Source organism: Lontra canadensis, unplaced genomic scaffold (assembly GCF_010015895.1).
Source record: "Lontra canadensis isolate GAN:19392208 unplaced genomic scaffold, GSC_riverotter_1.0 scaffold35, whole genome shotgun sequence".
NCBI lineage: Eukaryota > Metazoa > Chordata > Mammalia > Carnivora > Mustelidae > Lontra > Lontra canadensis.
In genome coordinates this window covers 4,178,222-4,195,395 of record NW_022631029.1, presented here as the reverse complement: position 1 = coordinate 4,195,395, position 17,174 = coordinate 4,178,222, and the positions used below count along the sequence as shown (strand labels likewise).

Here is a 17,174-nt window from a genome sequence, read left to right as displayed (position 1 = left end):
GGGTGGGTCTTTCCTCATAGTAAACTCTGCAGCCTGGTAGGTTATCAGCCTGGGAGGGGAAGCAGATTGTGTCTGTCCTGATCAACCAACTTGGTGAGGCTTTTGCAAGTCTTTCTGACCCTGCCGTCTCTCTGTGTGCCTGCTGAACCCTTCATAGCCCCTGCAGTCAGTTTAGTTTAACTGCCTAGCAAGAAAGAATTTTTCGTCTCGCACGTGGGACCTTTCAAACTGTTTTGTCACCATAAGTGTGTTTAAAGAGGGAAAGCACATCTACTCTCCTTAAACCAGAATTCTTACTTAACACCTTTCTACATGATTTGGAAGGCACCTCCAAGTGCTTGTGCATTATTTTGTCATAGCTGAATAGTCTTAGAATAATGAACTGTATATTGTTTTTCCTTTGGGCTACGCAGTGGACTTGTAAAGGACTTTGGAATACGCCACCTTAGTTTAGATTCAGCCCAAGTCAGCTGGAGACTTTCTATGTAAGGGATCACCAGTCTTCTTGAATGATCTTCTGACCTTCAGCTATACCCTAAGCTCTTCTGGGAGGAGGTACAGCTCTGCGTTTTCTGATTTCGAACTGATGATGTGCTCATTCATATCTTGTATGAGACGAGTAAGGCAGAAAATTTTCTCTCATTTTCCAAAGGTTGTCTGAATTATGTTGCACGGCCTTGTTTTTTTAGAATAAATTTTATAACATTTTACGTTTTCTATGTAGTTTGTTTCTTTTGCTTCTTTGATTACCTTCATGAGGGGTTTATGAGGGTTATTAGGCTAGGGTTGAGGGCCCTCTATCAAGACTCTCAGGCTCCAAAGTTCTTCCCTCCTCCCACGGTTCTTAACCAGTGTTTGGGTCATAAAAATCTGTTGTAAGCTCTGGGCCCACCCTCACTCCCCACTCGCAACAGTGCAGTCATGTACTTGTACCCTTGAGGGTCCTCAGACCTTAGGTGCCCCCTTCCCCAGCCTGGAAGCTGCCTCTCATCAAAGTCTGGGGGCTCATTTTTTTTGTCCAGTAATAAGATTTCAAAGAAATCAGCATGAAAACTCTAGAGCTGAGGGGTAAATTTTGGAAACCTGATTGAGAAAGGAAGCAGAATGATCATAGTATCATCTGGCGATCCATGCTCCATACCTGATGTTCTGGGAGAGCAGCTGAAGAGGACTGGTCTTTCTTCAAGTCGTTCTGCATATTGGAACGACAGGTGAGTTGTGCTCCATGTTGCTGGATTGGCAGATGTGGCTGTAGTGGCCCAGTCTTGCAGGTATCCACTGATCCACTAGAGAGCTGTACTGTTCAATGTAGTAGCCACTCCCTGGATTTTTTTTTTAATTAAAGTGAATTAAAATTAAATACTCAGTTACTCAGTTGCACTAGCTACATTTCAAAAGTTGAGTAGCCACATGTGACTAGTGGCTACTGTATTAGCACAGATAGAGAACAATTCCATAATTGCAGAAAATACCAGACAGTGGTGCTTTAGAGCATCTCTCTGGCTGGACATGCCGGAAATTTCCCTGGGAACCTTACTGCAATGCAAGTTCTGATGTAACAGGTCCCTATGGGGCCCAAGAGCCCATGTTTCTAACAGGCTCCCAAGGGTACCAATGCTGCCGATCCCAAACCACACTTGGAGAGGTTGGGTTCTCAAGAGTGGAGATAATAGCATCCCATTTATTTCAATTTTCATGAACTAGTTTACCTAGTAGTTGGTTAATCTGACAAATGAAAGTTATTTTGGAATCTAAGTTACATTTGTAGACATAATAGATTTTAAATTAATCACAAGGGTCACATATAGCATTGTTTTGCCTACTTAATATAGAAAAAAAATTAGAAATGAGCAAATAAGATTCAGGAAATAGTTGATTTTTTTTTCTCTTAATGAAAATCTTGCCTTGGGGCCATCAGACCCTGTTTTTTCAGAGTCTGTTTACATTTTAAATCTAAGGAAATCAGGTTTTGGAAGTTCCAGGGTTGTTTCTGTATTTCCTTTATAGAGTCTATGAAATCATAGCCCAACTTTGTGTTTGTAGAACTTGAGTACAATAGAAAATGACTTCTGGGGAATGGGAATAGGTTTTAGGACAAAAACCCCTTTATATATAGTGAATAAAGGGATGATGGAGAATGGCCATTATCATATCTGTTCAGGAGCAAGTCATGTGGTACATGGGATAGTGCATTTGAAACTAAAAAATTTCTGGGTGCCTGGGTGGTTCAGTCAGTTAAGTGTCTGCCTTTGTCTCAGGTCACAATCCCAGGTCCAAGCCCCGCATTGGGCTTGCCACTTAAAATGGAGCTTGCTTCTCCCCCTACCTCTGGCTGCCACTCCCCCTGCTTGTGCTTTCTCTCTCTGTCAAAATAATAAATTTTAAAAATCTTTAAAAAAAAAAAGAAACTAAAAAGATAATGTTAGAAGTTGGCTTTTAGGCAATATAACAGGTACTACAATTAAGGCCCTTCATAGCTTTTCTTAGGGAGAAAAGATTTCTCTGAATTGATTTATTTTTCTTTCTTTTTTTTTTTTTTAAGATTTTATTTATTTATTTGACAGAGAGAGAGAGAGGTCACAAGTAGGCATAGAGGCAGGCAGAAACAGAGAGAGGGGGAAGCAGGCTCCCCGCTGAGCAGAGAGCCCAATGCGGGCCTCGATACCAGGACCCTGAGATCATGACCTGAGCTAAAGGCAGAGGCTTAACCCACTGAGCCACCCAGGAGCCCTCTTTTTTTTTTTTAAAGATTTTATTTATTTATTTGACAGACAGAAATCACAAGTAGACAGAGACAGGCAGAGAGAGAGAGGGGGAAGCAGGCCCCCTGCTGACCAGAGAGCCCAACACGGGGCCTGATCCCAGGATCCCGAGATCATGACCCGAGCCGAAGGCAGAGGTCCAGGCCACTGAGCCACCCAGGCGCCCCTGAATTTATTTTTTAATTGGATTTTTACATATGCGACGTTAGGTATTTTCTACTAGTAGAAATTTGCATGACTTTCTTAATTCCTCCAGTATTTCTACAGATAGACATTGCCTGTAATATAGACTAAATTCTAATTATTAAAAGGAGATGATTTAATTTTGACCTTAGAATTTATGCAAGTGGCAAGACATAAACTGTCAACTGAATGGTGTGCCCCTTTTCTCAAGGTCTGTGTCCCCATATTTAGTATTCTAGTTCTGTCCGTGAGCATTTGGCTTTCAGCATGCCTGTTCAAAGCATGTGGGGAGTCAGAGAAGGAATTTATGGTTTGGAATTTCCGAAAGCTAGATAGTGTTAGCAAGATAGGGTCTACTTGTCCGAACCTGGGAAGTAGAATTTCAGAGTTGAAATTTTTCTTTTCGTCATCCTTAAGGAGGTTCGTTAGATCCCGGTCATCTCAGTGCCAGCACTCTGTTCTTTTTTTTTTTTTTTTTTTAAGATTTTATTTATTTATTTGACAGACAGAGATCACAAGTAGGGAGAGAGGCAGGCAGAGAGAGAGGAAGGAAAGCAGGCTCCCTGCTGAGCAGAGAGCCCGATGCGGGGCTCGATCCCAGGACCCTGAGATCATGACCTGAGCCGAAGGCAGAGGCTTTAACCCACTGAGCCGCCCAGGCGCCCCCAGCACTCTGTTCTTAACCTGCTTGTTAGGTTGTAGCTTTGCTCTCAGGTTTGGCTTAGCTAGGCTTGGTCTAGTGCCAAAGGAAATTCTTGCTGTCTTTTCCTAAGACTTGAATTTTGTTCGTTTTAAATTTCCTAAAACTATCCTAAATCTAGGGGCACAGCAAAACCCCTTTTGAAGTGGTTTCTTTAAGTAAAGTAACATGCAGAGTGTTTTAGAAAGTTTCACAAATAAGCAAGTACCCCTCATTCATTTTAGTGACAGTTACAGAGTGCCTCTGTCAGAATACAGTGGTTGATGATGGTGAAAACAATGGTTTCCTTCAGGTAAACTTCCCAGTAACCATAGAAAGTGGGTGGTTCCTCACAGAGTTTCTAGATAAAGAACTAGGCCTGAGTAAGAACTTGCCTGAAGTCAGACAAATAGGAAGTGGTTGGATAGAGATTTGGCTGTTTTCTCTAGAACACTGGTGCTAACATGCCGCCCTCCCTGATTTTCCCAGAGCTCCCACGAGTTCACTAGAATATGACATCACCTCCAGCTCACAGGAGCTAGAAGATGATTGTAGGAGCTATGGCCGATTGGACAGTTGGGCTAAAGCTAAAGAAGATTTTTTTTTTTTAAATTTCATTCTCATGGATTTAATCTCATTTTCTCAATAAAACTTCATTTTGTGCCAAGCCCAGGGATACAGCAGGGATTCCTGAAGGCTCACAGTTTCAGGAATGTCGGACATTGGAAGAGTATGGTGCTGGGGGCGTGGGGCCAGAGAAAGTGTGATGAGGAATTAGCCAGATAAGGAATTAGATCAAGGGAGGACACCTGGCAGCAAGATGAGTATGGATGATAAGACCCTAAAATCCAGCTGAAGTCAGACAGGGGGACACGAGCATGCCCCAAAGAGATGATCACATATCTGGATGCAAAGCTTTATGCAGCAGAAAAAGAAGGCACTGCATTCTAGGCTGGGGCAGGCAGGTCTGCAGGGAAGGCACCGAGCGTGAAGGCATGCAACATGGCTCCATTGGGCATGGGTGGAGGCTCAGCCTTCAAAGGGGGACTCAGATGAGGTGACTGCATGCTTTAGCTGCTGTCCAGTGGAACATGGCCTTGAATTCCTTGTGAGACAAGAAGTGAGCGTAAAGGTTTTTCTGTTCCTTGTATAAGTACTTCTCAAAGTATTCAAAGCTTTCTAGGGTATTGACCCTGGATCAGAAGAAAGCTCAATAGTCATTAGCTACTGTCTACCACCTCTTCTTCAGAAATGTCTTGAGACTTTCAGATTGAGCCCCGCAGTGGGTTAAAGGCTCTTGTTCTTCCTTCTCTCTAAAGCAGTTTTTCTCTTTCATGTGTAACTTCCTCTTGTCCAAATCTAGTGTCCTTTGGCCATTATCTTTTTTGATCTTCTCTCTTCTCATGCTGCTGTTACTATTAAACCCCTTAACTATACTATACTATACTATACTATTAAACCCCTTAACACTTTTCTTCATTCCTAGAGTGGATGAGTACCCACTGTGTCCTCGGCCCTCGAGGAGAGACCAAGAAGAGGGGCTCCCAGCAGAGCTCTGTGTTCCCTTGGCTTCTGCTCTCTTCTTTGATGCTGGAATCTAGCAGTTCTCTCCCCAGATTTTGACTTCTCTATTTGCCCCAGTTTAAGTCTGGAGATGTCAGAGCTCTGCCTTCAGACTTTTAGTTTCCATCTCTGCCAGTTTGTCATACTAACTTTTACCTTTTCTTCAGTTAAGTTCAATGAGTCTTTGCTCAGCTAGTATGCCAAGTATGATGTGGGCCTAGAGTTTCTGAAACCAATAAGTTGAAGCCTTCCTCATGCCCAAGCCAGCCATAGTAAATGCTTTAAAGGGAAGAGGGGAGGGAGTAAGGAATCCAGGGTAGGACAAGCCACCCATCAGAGTCTTGCACTTGCCTGGGTGGTTTTGTCAGGTAAGTGTCCAACTCTTGATCTCAGCTCAGGTCTTGGTCTCAGGGTTATGAGTTCAAGCCCCGCATTGGGCTCCATGCTGCTGGGCATAGAGAATACTTAAGGAAAAGAAAGGGAGAAAGCAGGGAAAGAAGGAGGAAGGAAGGAAGGAAGGAAGGAAGGCAGGCAGGCAGACATAATAACATGACTGTGAGGCAGGAAAGAAGGTCCATAACGCTCCAACTGACTAGCAGTGATGAAGTAATAATTCTTGTGAACATGAGGTCAGCATGATAAATAAAAAGCAAAAAATAAAAAACATGCTTAATACACACCTTTTCTATTAGCACCTCCTGCATGTCTTTCCTTTGTGATCAAATGTCAGAGTTTGTGGTTGCTGCTTCCAGGTCCCCTCCCCCACCTATTCTCTCCCAACTTTCTCCTCCCTCTGCTGAGTCACCAGTGACCTTCATGTTGCTAAGTCCAAGGTCTTTCCTGGGTTCTTCTCTTGCTTTGCCTCCAAGAAGCATTTTTCACAGATTGCTCTTCTCTCATTGAAACTTTTTTCTTGGGTCCTCCTCACTGGTAGTTCAGTCGCAGTCTCTGTAGGCTCTTCTCTTCTTGACTTCTGTGAGTCCATGGGCCTTGGTCTGGGATATGGACCCCTCTCTATCTACACTCTCTTATAGTGATGTCCTCAAGTCCTGTGGCTTAAAGTGTCATCTCTATGCCCAGGACTCCCTATCTTTATATTGCTTATCTCCAACCTTCAGTCCTTGTCCATGTGACCAACTACCTACCTGAACCTTCTCTTGGATAGCTCATAGGTGGGTATCTCAAGTGTAACCTGATCAAGCACATCTCTGCTTTCCAGACCCTTCTTCCCTAAACCACGTGCCTTCTACTCTTCCCTATAGTAGTTAATGGTATCTCCTTTCATCTAGTTGCTCAGGCCTAAAGCTAGTAGTTATCCTTGAATCTCCTCTTTCCCCCAAAATCCCAGACACTTTGTCAGAAGGTCCTGTTGATTCCATCCCCGAAGTCAAAGATCTACTTTTCTCATTTTTTAAAAATAGGCTTCATGCCCAACTTAAGGCTCAAATTTAGGACGATGAAATCAAGTCGCATGCTCCATTGACTAAGCCAGCCAGGCACCCCAAGATCTATCTACTTTTTATGTTTATTACCATAACTCTAACTAGGCCAGCAGCATTTCTGGACTATTCTAGCTGCAGTAGCCTCTAGACTACTAGAGTTCCACCCCTTGTCTTCCATTCTGGTCTCAGAGCAGCCACAGTGATCTTTTAAAAATGCAATTCACTTAAAGATAGGCAAGTAGATCAACGGAATAGAATTGAAAAGGCAAAAATAAACCCATACGTATATGGCCAATTGATTTTCTTTTTTTTTTTTTTAAACATTTTATTTACTTGAGAGAGAGACAGTGAGAGAGAGCATGAATGAGAAGGTCAGAGGGAGAAGCAGACTCCCCGTGGACCTGGGAGCCCGATGTGGGACTCAATCCCTGGACTCCAGGATCATGACCTGAGCTGAAGGCAGTCGCCTAACCAACTGAGCCACCCAGGCACCTGCCAATTGATTTTCTACAGGGATGCCAAGACTATTCAGTGAGGAAGGAATAGTCTCTTCAATGAATAGTCTGGAAAAACTGGATCTGCACATGAACAAGAATGAATTTGAACCCTTACTTAACACCATATACAAAAATGAACTCAAATGGATCAAATACCTAAGTGTAAAAGCTAACCCTGTAACCCTCTTAGAAGAAGACACAGGGGACGCCTGGGTGGATCAGTCAGTTAAGCAGCTGCCTTCGGCTCAGGTTATGATCCCAGAGTTCTGGGATCAAGTCCCACGTTGGGCTCCCTGCTCAGTGGGGAGCCTGCTTTCTTCTCCGTCTGCTGCACCCCCCCTCCCACCGCCACCACCCCAGCTTGTGCTCTCTCTCACTCTCTCTCTGGCAAATAAATAAATCTTAAAAAAGAGAAAAAAAAAAAAGAGTTGCTGCTTCCTCTAAGAAAAAAAAAAAGAAGAAGAAAACACAGGCATAAATCTTCATAATGTTGAATTAAGCAACAGTTTCTTAGGTATGATGCCTAAAGTACAAACAACAAAGAAAGAATAGATAAACTGGATTTCATTAAAATGGAAAAACTGCTGGGGTGCCCGGGTGGCTCAGTGGGTTAAAGTCTCTACCTTCAGCTCAGGTCATGATCCCAGGGTCCTGGGATTGATCCCCCCCATCAGGCTCTCTGCTCAGCGGGGAGCCTGCTTCCTCCTCTCTCTCTACCTGCCTCTCCGCCTACTTGAGATCTCTGTCAAATAAATAAAATCTTTAAAAAAATAAAATGGAAAACTTCTGTGCTTCAGATGACACTATCAAGAAAGCAAAAAGAGGACTCAAATAATGGGAGAAGAGATCTGCAAATCATGTATTTGATGAGTCAGGTATCCAGAATATATAAAGAACTCTTACAACTCCATAATAAAAAGACCAATAACCCCATTAAAGAATGAGCACAGGATTTGAATAAACATTTCCCCAAAGAAGAATGGCCAATAAACACAGGAAATAATGTTTAGTGTCATTAGTCTTTAGAGGAATGCAAATCAAAACAACAATGAGCTACTACCTCACACGCCTGGTGTGGCTATAATAAAAAGGACATTGGCAAGTGTTGGTGAGGATGTGAAGAGATTGGAACCCTCAGAAGTTGCTGATGGGAATGGAATATTGTGCAGCCACTTTTTTTTTTTTAAAGATTTTATTTATTTATTTGACAAGGGGTGGGGAGAGAGAGAGAGAGATCACAAGTAGGCAGAGAGAAAGGAGGAAGTAGGCTCCCCGCCGAGCAGAGAGCCCGATGCAGGGCTTGATCCCAGGACCCTGAGATCATGACCCGAGCCGAAGGCAGAGGTTTAATCCACTGAGCCACCCAGGCGCCCCAAGAGTGAACTTTATAGTATGTGAATTACATCTCAAAAAATTGACACTAATAAAAAAATCAATCCATGTGACAACTACTCTGTAAAATCCCCATTGCTCCCTGTAATGGTTTTCTGTTGCCACTGTAACAAATGACCACTAACTTAGCGGCTTAAAACACATAAATTTGGGGCAGTAGCGGAAGAGTCTATCTCCTTGCTTCCTTCTGAAGGCAGTAGCGGAAGAGTCTATCTCCTTGCCTTTTTCAGCTTGTTGAAGACACCTGCATTCCTTGGCTTGTACTCTCTTCCTCCATCTTTGGAGCCAGCAGCAGAGTGTCTCTGACTCTATGTTACTCTCTCTCTCTCTCTCTCTCTGACTGTAGCCGGAAGAAGTTGTACACTTGTAAGGACTTGTGTGATTGGATTGGGCCCATCTGGGTAATCCAGGCTCATCTCGCCATCTCAAGGCCCTTAACTTTAACCACACCTCCAGGGGCCTTTTTCCCTTGTAACTTATTCTGAGGTTCAGCACATGGACATCGTGGGGAGCCAGTCTTCTGCCGATCACAGTTCCCATCACAGGCAAACAAAAGCCAGAGTCATTCCCCTGACTGACAAGGCTCTTTGAGGTGGACCCCCCTTGTCTAATTTCACTTCATGGCTCCCTCCCTTACTCCTTACTCTGTAGCATCTTGGGCTCTTAAAAAACCAAGTGTTTTCACTCAGCCTTTATACTGGCTGTTTCCTCTACCTAAATTATTGTCTTCAGCCTCTCTTTTCCTGCCTGACTTCTCCTTGTCATTCTGATCTTGGCTTTGATGTTACATCAGAGATATGCAAACTCCAGTAAGCCCTCCAGCCAGCACTCTTGTTAGTTGCCACAAAACACCCACCACAGCTCATGATTGTTTGTGTGCGTGTTTGGTGTCTCTCTATCCCTCCGTCTTAACTGTCACATGGGTGGGAACCTCATCTGTCTGTGTCTGTGACCCTAGAATGGTATATGGCACATAGTGGCTGTTCAGTAAATACTTACTAAATTAACATCTCATGACATGGGGGTAGGATGACTGGGGTATCTGCTCTGCATGTAGGGCAATAGTGCGAATGCAGCTTTTAAGTCATCAGACCTTGAAAGTTTCTAGCTTTTGATGAGTTACTTGGATTATTTAAATTTGCATTGTTTAAAACCCTGCCTATAAAGGGAAGTGGTTTGAGTATTTGTATATTGCTCCATTTGAATTTTGCAAAGTGGCATTCGTCTGAAATGCTTTTGTACCATAACTTCGTAAGACCGACTTTCAACAGAACTGGCAGAGTCCCTATGAAGGGTCTTTATGCTCGTGGACAGGATGACTTCTCTTTCTCATCATGCTTTTCTGTCTCTTTCAGAAAGCATGCTTTGAGTTGCCATCGGATGAAGCCAGCTCTCTTCAGTGTGCTCTGTGAGATCAAGGAAAAGACAGGTAGGCCATTGAGAAGACATTTTTGGTGGGTCCAGGACCATGACAAACACGCCCCTCTGGTCCTGGCTCAGCCTGACCTGTGTCGTGGGCTGTCTTGCCTGTCACATCTCTCTCTGGCAGCAAGGGTTCACATGCTGCCTTTCTGCCTGGTCGTGCCCTGTTTTCTGGTGTATCACATCCTTGTATTTTGCAGTTTGAAACTGGAGAAATACTGTTGCCAGTGAGTAACAAGCAGCTGCTTTGTTCTTAAGTAAGACTTAAGAGGTACTGTGGCATTCATTTTGGAAAAGATGATAGAATTTGAAATGTAGAATAATAATGTTTTAAGCATTCAAAGTAATCTCCATGGAGGGCTTTCTGCCACTGCAAATCCTTTTGTTAAAAAAAAAAAAAAAACACAAAACTTTATTTTGAATTAATTTTAGATTTGCAGAAAATTTAAAAAAATAGGACAGCCCGTTCTCCTGTACCCTTCTCCCAGCTTTCTCTCATGTCAACACCTTCAGAACCACAGTGCAATGATCAAAACCAGGACATTAACCCTGGTACAGTGCTTCTTGAACTGAACAACGGGCTTTATTCAGATTTCCTCAGTCTTTGCACCAATGCCCTTTTTCTGGTCCAGCCTCCCACATTGCATTTAATCATTCTATCTCCTTAGTCTCCTCCGATCTGTGACAGTTCCTCAGTCTTTCTTCATCAACTGTGACCTTCACACTTTGGGTGAGACCGGCTCATTTTTGTGGGACTGACATTTGTGGGGAACCGTATTATATTAGTTCAAAGAAATACTTCATGGCCGATCTTCATGTTATTGTTCCCAGCCCAGCTAGCAGCCAGCATTTTATCTATTGTCATTACCACTGCTTTCCTTTCTCATAAAAGCCAGCCTGGGCTATATTTCATTCCTGATTCTTTTACTTTCAAGTGCACTTTGTAACCAAGAAGGTTTTATTGTGCATTTGTTTTCATAGGTCGTTTGTGCATGTTTAACTTTCTATTTTGAAATGATCAACAGATTTACGGAAATGTTCCAAGAACAGTGCACATACATTTTCTTCCTGCTCTGTCGGGGAATAGGTTGCTGCCATAATGCCCATGACCTCTGCACACCCGAGTGTGTGTTTCCAGCGAACAGGGGTTTCCACCCCCCAGGACAACACTCATTGTCAGGAAGTGACATTGATATGCCCTTACTGTAGAATCCTGACCTTATTCAAGCTTTGTCAGTTGTCCTAATAATCTATAGAAAATGATGCAGGCCAGAATCTTGTCTTACACGTAGTTATGATGTCCCCTTGGTCGTCTTCTCTCAGTGACAAGCCCCATTTTTCCTTGACTTTCATGACCTTGATCATCTGGAAGATCACAAACCTCCATTTGGGTTTATCTGATGTTTCCTCACAATTAGATTTCTGCTTCTGTTATCCTTGGTACCTTTACTTATCTAATCAGTTGTTCCTTGCCCCCCATGTATACCTGATCCTCCTCCCTAATATGAACCCCTTTTCATCCCTCAGCCCCCACTCCCATCCCCCACCAGGTCACTGCTGTGACAGCTCCCATGTGATGCCCTTCTCACCTTTATTGGGCTCCAACACCTAGAGTCAGCTCGCCCTCCTCCATGGATGCACCCTTAGGGCTGTGACAGCCCCTGCTGAGCTCCCACTCAGGTGCTTCTCAAAGGTGTCTGAGTGTCTAATGGCCTGTGTTGTCCATTTCATATTTAAAGTATGGGGAGCAGATATTATGGCCTCTGGAAGGTTGAAGCACAAAGGCTGGGCTTTTTGCAGGTTTCAACAAGTTTACCCTCAGGGCCTCACACCATCCCTTCTGCGTTCTGTATGAACTGGACAAGCAGCACTCCTGCAACTGAGTGAGCAGCAAACCCGGGAGTCCTGTGGGCAGGAAGAAACTGCCCACACCAGCATGTGTCCATGCCCTGGAGACGCTGGCTGTGATTACATGCTCCTTAGTACTATTGAATTGTATGATGTTGGTCACCCTCATAAAAAAGCAGCCGGGGTCGGTAGCTCTTGCTAAGGTGTGCTGTTCCCCTGCCCAGCCCTCACCTGGCCTTGGGTAAAATCAGCCCTTCTGGGGCTCCCTGCTGCCCCCAGTGGTTGGCTCTGTCACCGTAGCTCCTTGGATGTGTGGGACCCTGAGGTTTTTAACTGACAATAGCTTAGGTATGCAAATATGGAATTTAGCAGTAATAAAAACAATTTTTAAGGGGCACCCAGGTGGCTCAGTTGGTTAAGCGTCCTACTCTTGATTTCGGCTCAGGTCATGATCTCCCTGTTGTGAGCTGGAGCCCCACGTTGGGCTCTGTGCAGGGCGTGGAGCCTGTTTAAGATTCTCTCTCTTCCTCTCCCTCATGCTTCCTTTCTACCAACTGGCTCCAGTGTTGGGCTGCATAATGTGTTTTGGGGCGTGGTACCACAGGAATGGGCCAGCACTGCTCAGCCGTGAAAATTGCAGGCCATCTGCAATTGCCATGAACTGGGCTCCACATGGGTTGGCTGAGTTGTTAAGTTCACTGTGGCCAAGTGTCTTTTCTCATCTGTAGGAAGTGCAGCTGTGGGTGTACTGTGTGTCCAGCATGTGAGTGGCAGGAGAGTAAACAAGATCTCAGTTCTGCTTCAGTGTCTCCCAGTCTTGTGATGGGAGTTATTCAGTATTAGCCCAAGGAAAACTATTCAGGGTCCTGATCCTGTACACTGGCAGGAGTGGGTCACCCCCTTATTGGTGATCCTGAGTTACAGGTCTCCTGGGACTCCTCATGCAGGGACAGAGCATGTCTGCTTCTTGAGTTAACCCACATTCCTCACATTCCCTGCTGGCTGAAGTCTGCAACAGAGTTTTTGGGTAAAGGCAAAGCCTATACAGACCATTTGAAGCCCAGTGGGCATTGTTGGAGCCTGGCTTGCAGTCGGGCAGTCCCGAGCTTCCTGGCAGTATCACCCCACCCTGCTGGCAGCCTCTTATTTTCCTCGTTTTATAAATAAGCAGGGTGAACTTCTGGAGAGAGCCGGTCCCACCCCAGTAGGCTATAGCTGGCCTGTGTGCTGCCCTTCCACACCCCATCCTGGTTCAGAAAGGGAACTCTTCCTATGCCTCCCAGCCCGCACCCACCAGCCCCAAGTGCTATCCGTGTCCCCGCTGCTCTCACTGCATCCACAGGGGCTCTGGGCCTTTGCCATCTGTCTCCTCCAGTGAGCTCAGGGCCAGGATGTGCTGTGTTCTACGACTGTCCTGGTCCCTGGCACACAGTGCCATGTACCTTGGGTTTTTGATGAATGAAGAACTGTTCCTGGTGACTAATACCTATTAATTGAAATCCTTTTCATCCTGTTCATTGTATGAGGTTCAGGAAGATTATGTCTGGGGCCTGACTTAGAACACAAAGCTATTGTTCATGTCACCCTGAGAAGAAAGCCATCCTGTGTGTAAACCCTGGGCTGGCAGACAGACCTGGAAACACTGCCTCACTACCTTCCACCGTCTCCTGGCCCGTGGAAGGATGCTGGCATATCTTCCACATCAGGGATGTCTGGGCGTCCGTGCCTGCAGAGCTCTCTGAAGGCCAGGAAACTCCCCTACCCCGAGGAGTGCACCCTCCCTCCTGAATCCTTCCCTTGAGACAGCCATTCTTCTCGGCGTCTAGAGGAGCTATCCTAAGAGAAAAACATAAACCATCTTTGGAGAGTTTCAGATTTAGCTGGGAGGACCAAATACTGGCCCAGTTCCTTTCTGAAGCCCTTGGGGCTAGATGCGTTACAGAATTCAGAATTGTTTGGATGTTAGGCCTGTTGTGATGATGACTTCTGAGGCAGAGCCTGCATTCCAAAGGTGACATTTAGCACCAGAGCAGGAACATTCTTACACGCTGGTTGGGTCAGGCTTTGCCTCCAAATGAACTTGAGTGCCAACTTCTGTAAAAACATTGAATCTTGGATTGTGGATGGGCAAGGAGCTTAGACTTAGTGTGCAGAGGAAGTGCACTGAAAAGCTACCGGTGTCTTGGGCAGTTGACTCAGGGACCTGCTTCGTCTTCTCCACGCAGTCACTATCCCCTGCGCCGGTCTTAAGTGCCACCTCGGTTTGGTCGGTTCTGTGCTTACTGTCTCCTGAGAAGTGAGAAGTCCTGGAGACCTGCGTCGGCCAGCCTTGCTCTTAGGCCAAGGAACCGTCTCTGTGCTACAGGGGCACAGATGGCTGCCTTTCAGAGGAGTAAATGTAAATAATGGATCATATAAGGGAACATCTTGTTATTTCCTGGCCACTGTTCATTGGCCTGGCGAGGAGCCATCAGGCCGGGGTAATTCAGCAGGATTTTTACCTTTGTTTCCCTTCCTCATCAGCCATTCGGATCTGTTGCAGTTGCAAATTCATGATCTTGATCCTGGGGTTGTAGGTTTGAGCCCCACATTGGGTGTGGAGATTGCTTCAAAATAATACAAATCTTTTAAAAAGCTCAAGAACCTGAAGGGTTTTAGTTGTGGGCGCACCTCCAAAAAAGAGTGAGCCAGGAGCTTCAAGGCCTTCGTATGGACACAGATTCTTGGAAAGTCTATTACCCTGTTCAGGTTTTTTCTTACAGTTTGGCCATTGGCTAAAATGATCTTGTGCTTTTGTTTCAGGTTTGTTTTTTGATTCCCAACCTGGAACACCAGCCCCCAAGAGCACAGTTATGCCCACAGTGCGGCCCAGTCCTGTGAGGGGCTTGGCTCACTGTAGGTATCAGTAAACTTGGAGATGGCATGAGAGTGACCAGTCTTTTTTGACACAAAATCTTCCTTGGTCTTGTCACTTAGAACTTGCTTAACATCAGTTCCTGGGATAATTCCTTTTAGGGTCCTTAGGGCATTGACTGGTCTAAAAACCTGATTTCCAGCCTGGAAAATTAGGTAGGACAGGTTGAGGTGCATATTGCCAGGCTGGTCACCTGTGTGGGATTTGGCAAAGTTAAGGTCACACCTTGGATGACGATAGCCCAGCTTTGGAAGCTTCTAGGCCTTTCCCCAAGGCTCACATAAGGCATGGTCCAGTTAAATTAGGAGCATTTCTTTGGATGAGAAATGAAATTGTTTAATGTATCATCCATAAGTGTTGTTTAGCTATTGCTATTAAATATTCTCAAAGCCTCGTAGGAGAGCATGGACTAATTTTCTAGACCTTTTACCTGGCTGTGTTTTATATTGCAGTGTTTTGCTGTCTTTTCCTTTTGCCGTATTGCCACATGCAAGCAAAACAAACCTAAACAAACAGCATATCATTTTTACTTCATACACTAGTTTATGACAGAACTGCAGAATTTAATAAATGCCGAGTATATTGAGATGAAAATAATTTGCATATTTGGTTGAGGTTTCAGTACTTCAATTGTGATGTATTTTAATTAAGGATTAATTAGAAGTGATGGGAATTTGCATAATGTTATACTCCCTGTTTGGTGACTCTCCAGTGTGCATAGTAGCCATGAGTTCAGATGAGTGTTTATTAAAGGAATAGTCTCTGTAAGGCCCTATAGGAATGAGAGTTTGGGGACATTTATTTATCTAGAGTGCTGCTTAGCTGGATTGACCTGGGGACGTTGCCTCACAGGTAATGGCAGGCAGATCTCAATACCAACAGGCTGTGTTCAAAAGCAGCCTCCCTTCGAGTTAAGAACTCAGGACCGAGTTAAGAACTCAGGACCGTTACCCCGGGAAACAAGAATATAAAAGGGCCCTTAATAGAGTCACGTGAGCACCACCCCCCTGCTGTGGCCAGATAGTTAGAATGCCAGTGTTCAGCACAGACCCAACCTGGAGGCCAGTTTGGGGCAGGAGGGTGAGAAGGGTGTTAGTGAGTCCCTGCGCCACTCCAGTGATACGGGGACATCCTTTAGCCTTTGACTTGGTCACATCTCCTGTCCTGACCTCGCCCGTCTGCCTTCCCAGGCTCCTGGTCTCATCCTTTCCATCAGCACTTGAGGACACAGCCGAGGAGAGGCCTCCTGGCCGGTGTGTGAATTGCAGCAGCGCTTCTAAAGGGTCCTCGGTGTGTCCTGAGTGTGCCATGCAGTCTGGGGAGATGCTTGTTGTCAGGTTAAGCAGGGTTCTTTCTATTTGTGGTCTGCTAAGAGTTGTTTTGTTTTGTTTTGTTTTTTAAGATTTTGTTTTCATGGGACACCTGGGTGGCTCAGTCCTTGAGCGTCTGCCTTTGGCTCGGGTCGGGATCCCAGGGTCCTGGGATTGAGCCCCTCATTGGGTCCCTGCTTGGCAGGAAGCCTGCTTCTCTCTCTCTCCCCGCTGTGTGTGTTCCCTCTTTCGCTGTCTCCCTTTCTGTCAAATAAATAAATAAAATCTTTTTTTAAAAAAGGATTTTAGGGGCACCTGGGTGGCTCAGTGGGTTAACCCTCTGCCTTCAGCTCAGGTCATGATCTCAGGGTCCTGGGATCAAGCCCCGCATCGGGCTCTCTGCTCAGTGGAGAGCTCGCTTCCTCCTCTCTCTCTCTGCCTGCCTCTCTGCCTACTTGTGATCTCTCTTTCTGGCAAATGAATAAATAAAATTAAAAAAATAATAATAAAAAATAAAAAAGGATTTTATTTTTATTTTATTTATTTATTTTTTAAAGGCTTTTATTTATTAATTTGAGATAGAGCAAGAGTGAGTGAGCACAAGCAGGGGGAGCAGCAGGCAGAGGGAGAAGCAGGCTCTCCACTGAGCAGGGAGCTGGACGTGGGCCTCGATCCCAGGACTCCGGGACTGTGACCTGAGCCAAAGGCAGCCACTTAACTGACTGAGCCCCCCAGGCACCCTTAGTGGGTATTGTTTTAATTAATTTTTCTTTCCTTTTTTTAATCTTTTGACTTGCAGTTTTTCTCCTTGAGGTTACTGTCATGACTTACATGGACAGATACTCATTTACGCTGATGATTTACACTGACACAATTTGAAAGCACCTGTGTGCAGAAGTAAATCCTCTGGGCTATGATTCATATATTTATGCACATACACGTACACAGATGCCACTGGCTCCAATTTGCTGGTCATTTAGTTAGACAACTAGTTAGTCGTGTGTCTCTGGATGAATGAGGCTAGGTCATGATTTCCTTTTGAGCTCCCATCTTGAGGTCTCTGAATGGTGTGGCTTTTCCTGGGTCTCTTCTCTGTAGCAGTTTGTTGAAGAAAGGGCCTCTGTCTTCCTTGAGAGTTTGGTAGCCCTAAAATGGCCTGGTG

The 17,174-nt window shown here is 45.0% G+C and overlaps 1 protein-coding gene across 2 annotated transcripts in view; it reads left to right on the top strand.

The window, feature by feature from the left end:
- Positions 1-17,174, top strand: part of PBX4 (PBX homeobox 4) — a 35,618-nt gene that overhangs the window by 3,334 nt on the left and 15,110 nt on the right. Inside the window, exons 1-2 of one of the 2 annotated variants that reach the window (XM_032867801.1) lie at positions 1,007-1,211; positions 9,874-9,947. In XM_032867801.1, coding sequence (XP_032723692.1) covers positions 1,105-1,211; positions 9,874-9,947 — 181 coding nt within the window. In that variant the 5' untranslated portion in view covers positions 1,007-1,104. Of the gene's footprint in view, positions 1-1,006; positions 1,212-9,873; positions 9,948-17,174 lie in introns of those variants that run through there. The other variant, XM_032867800.1, reaches the window with a different exon arrangement.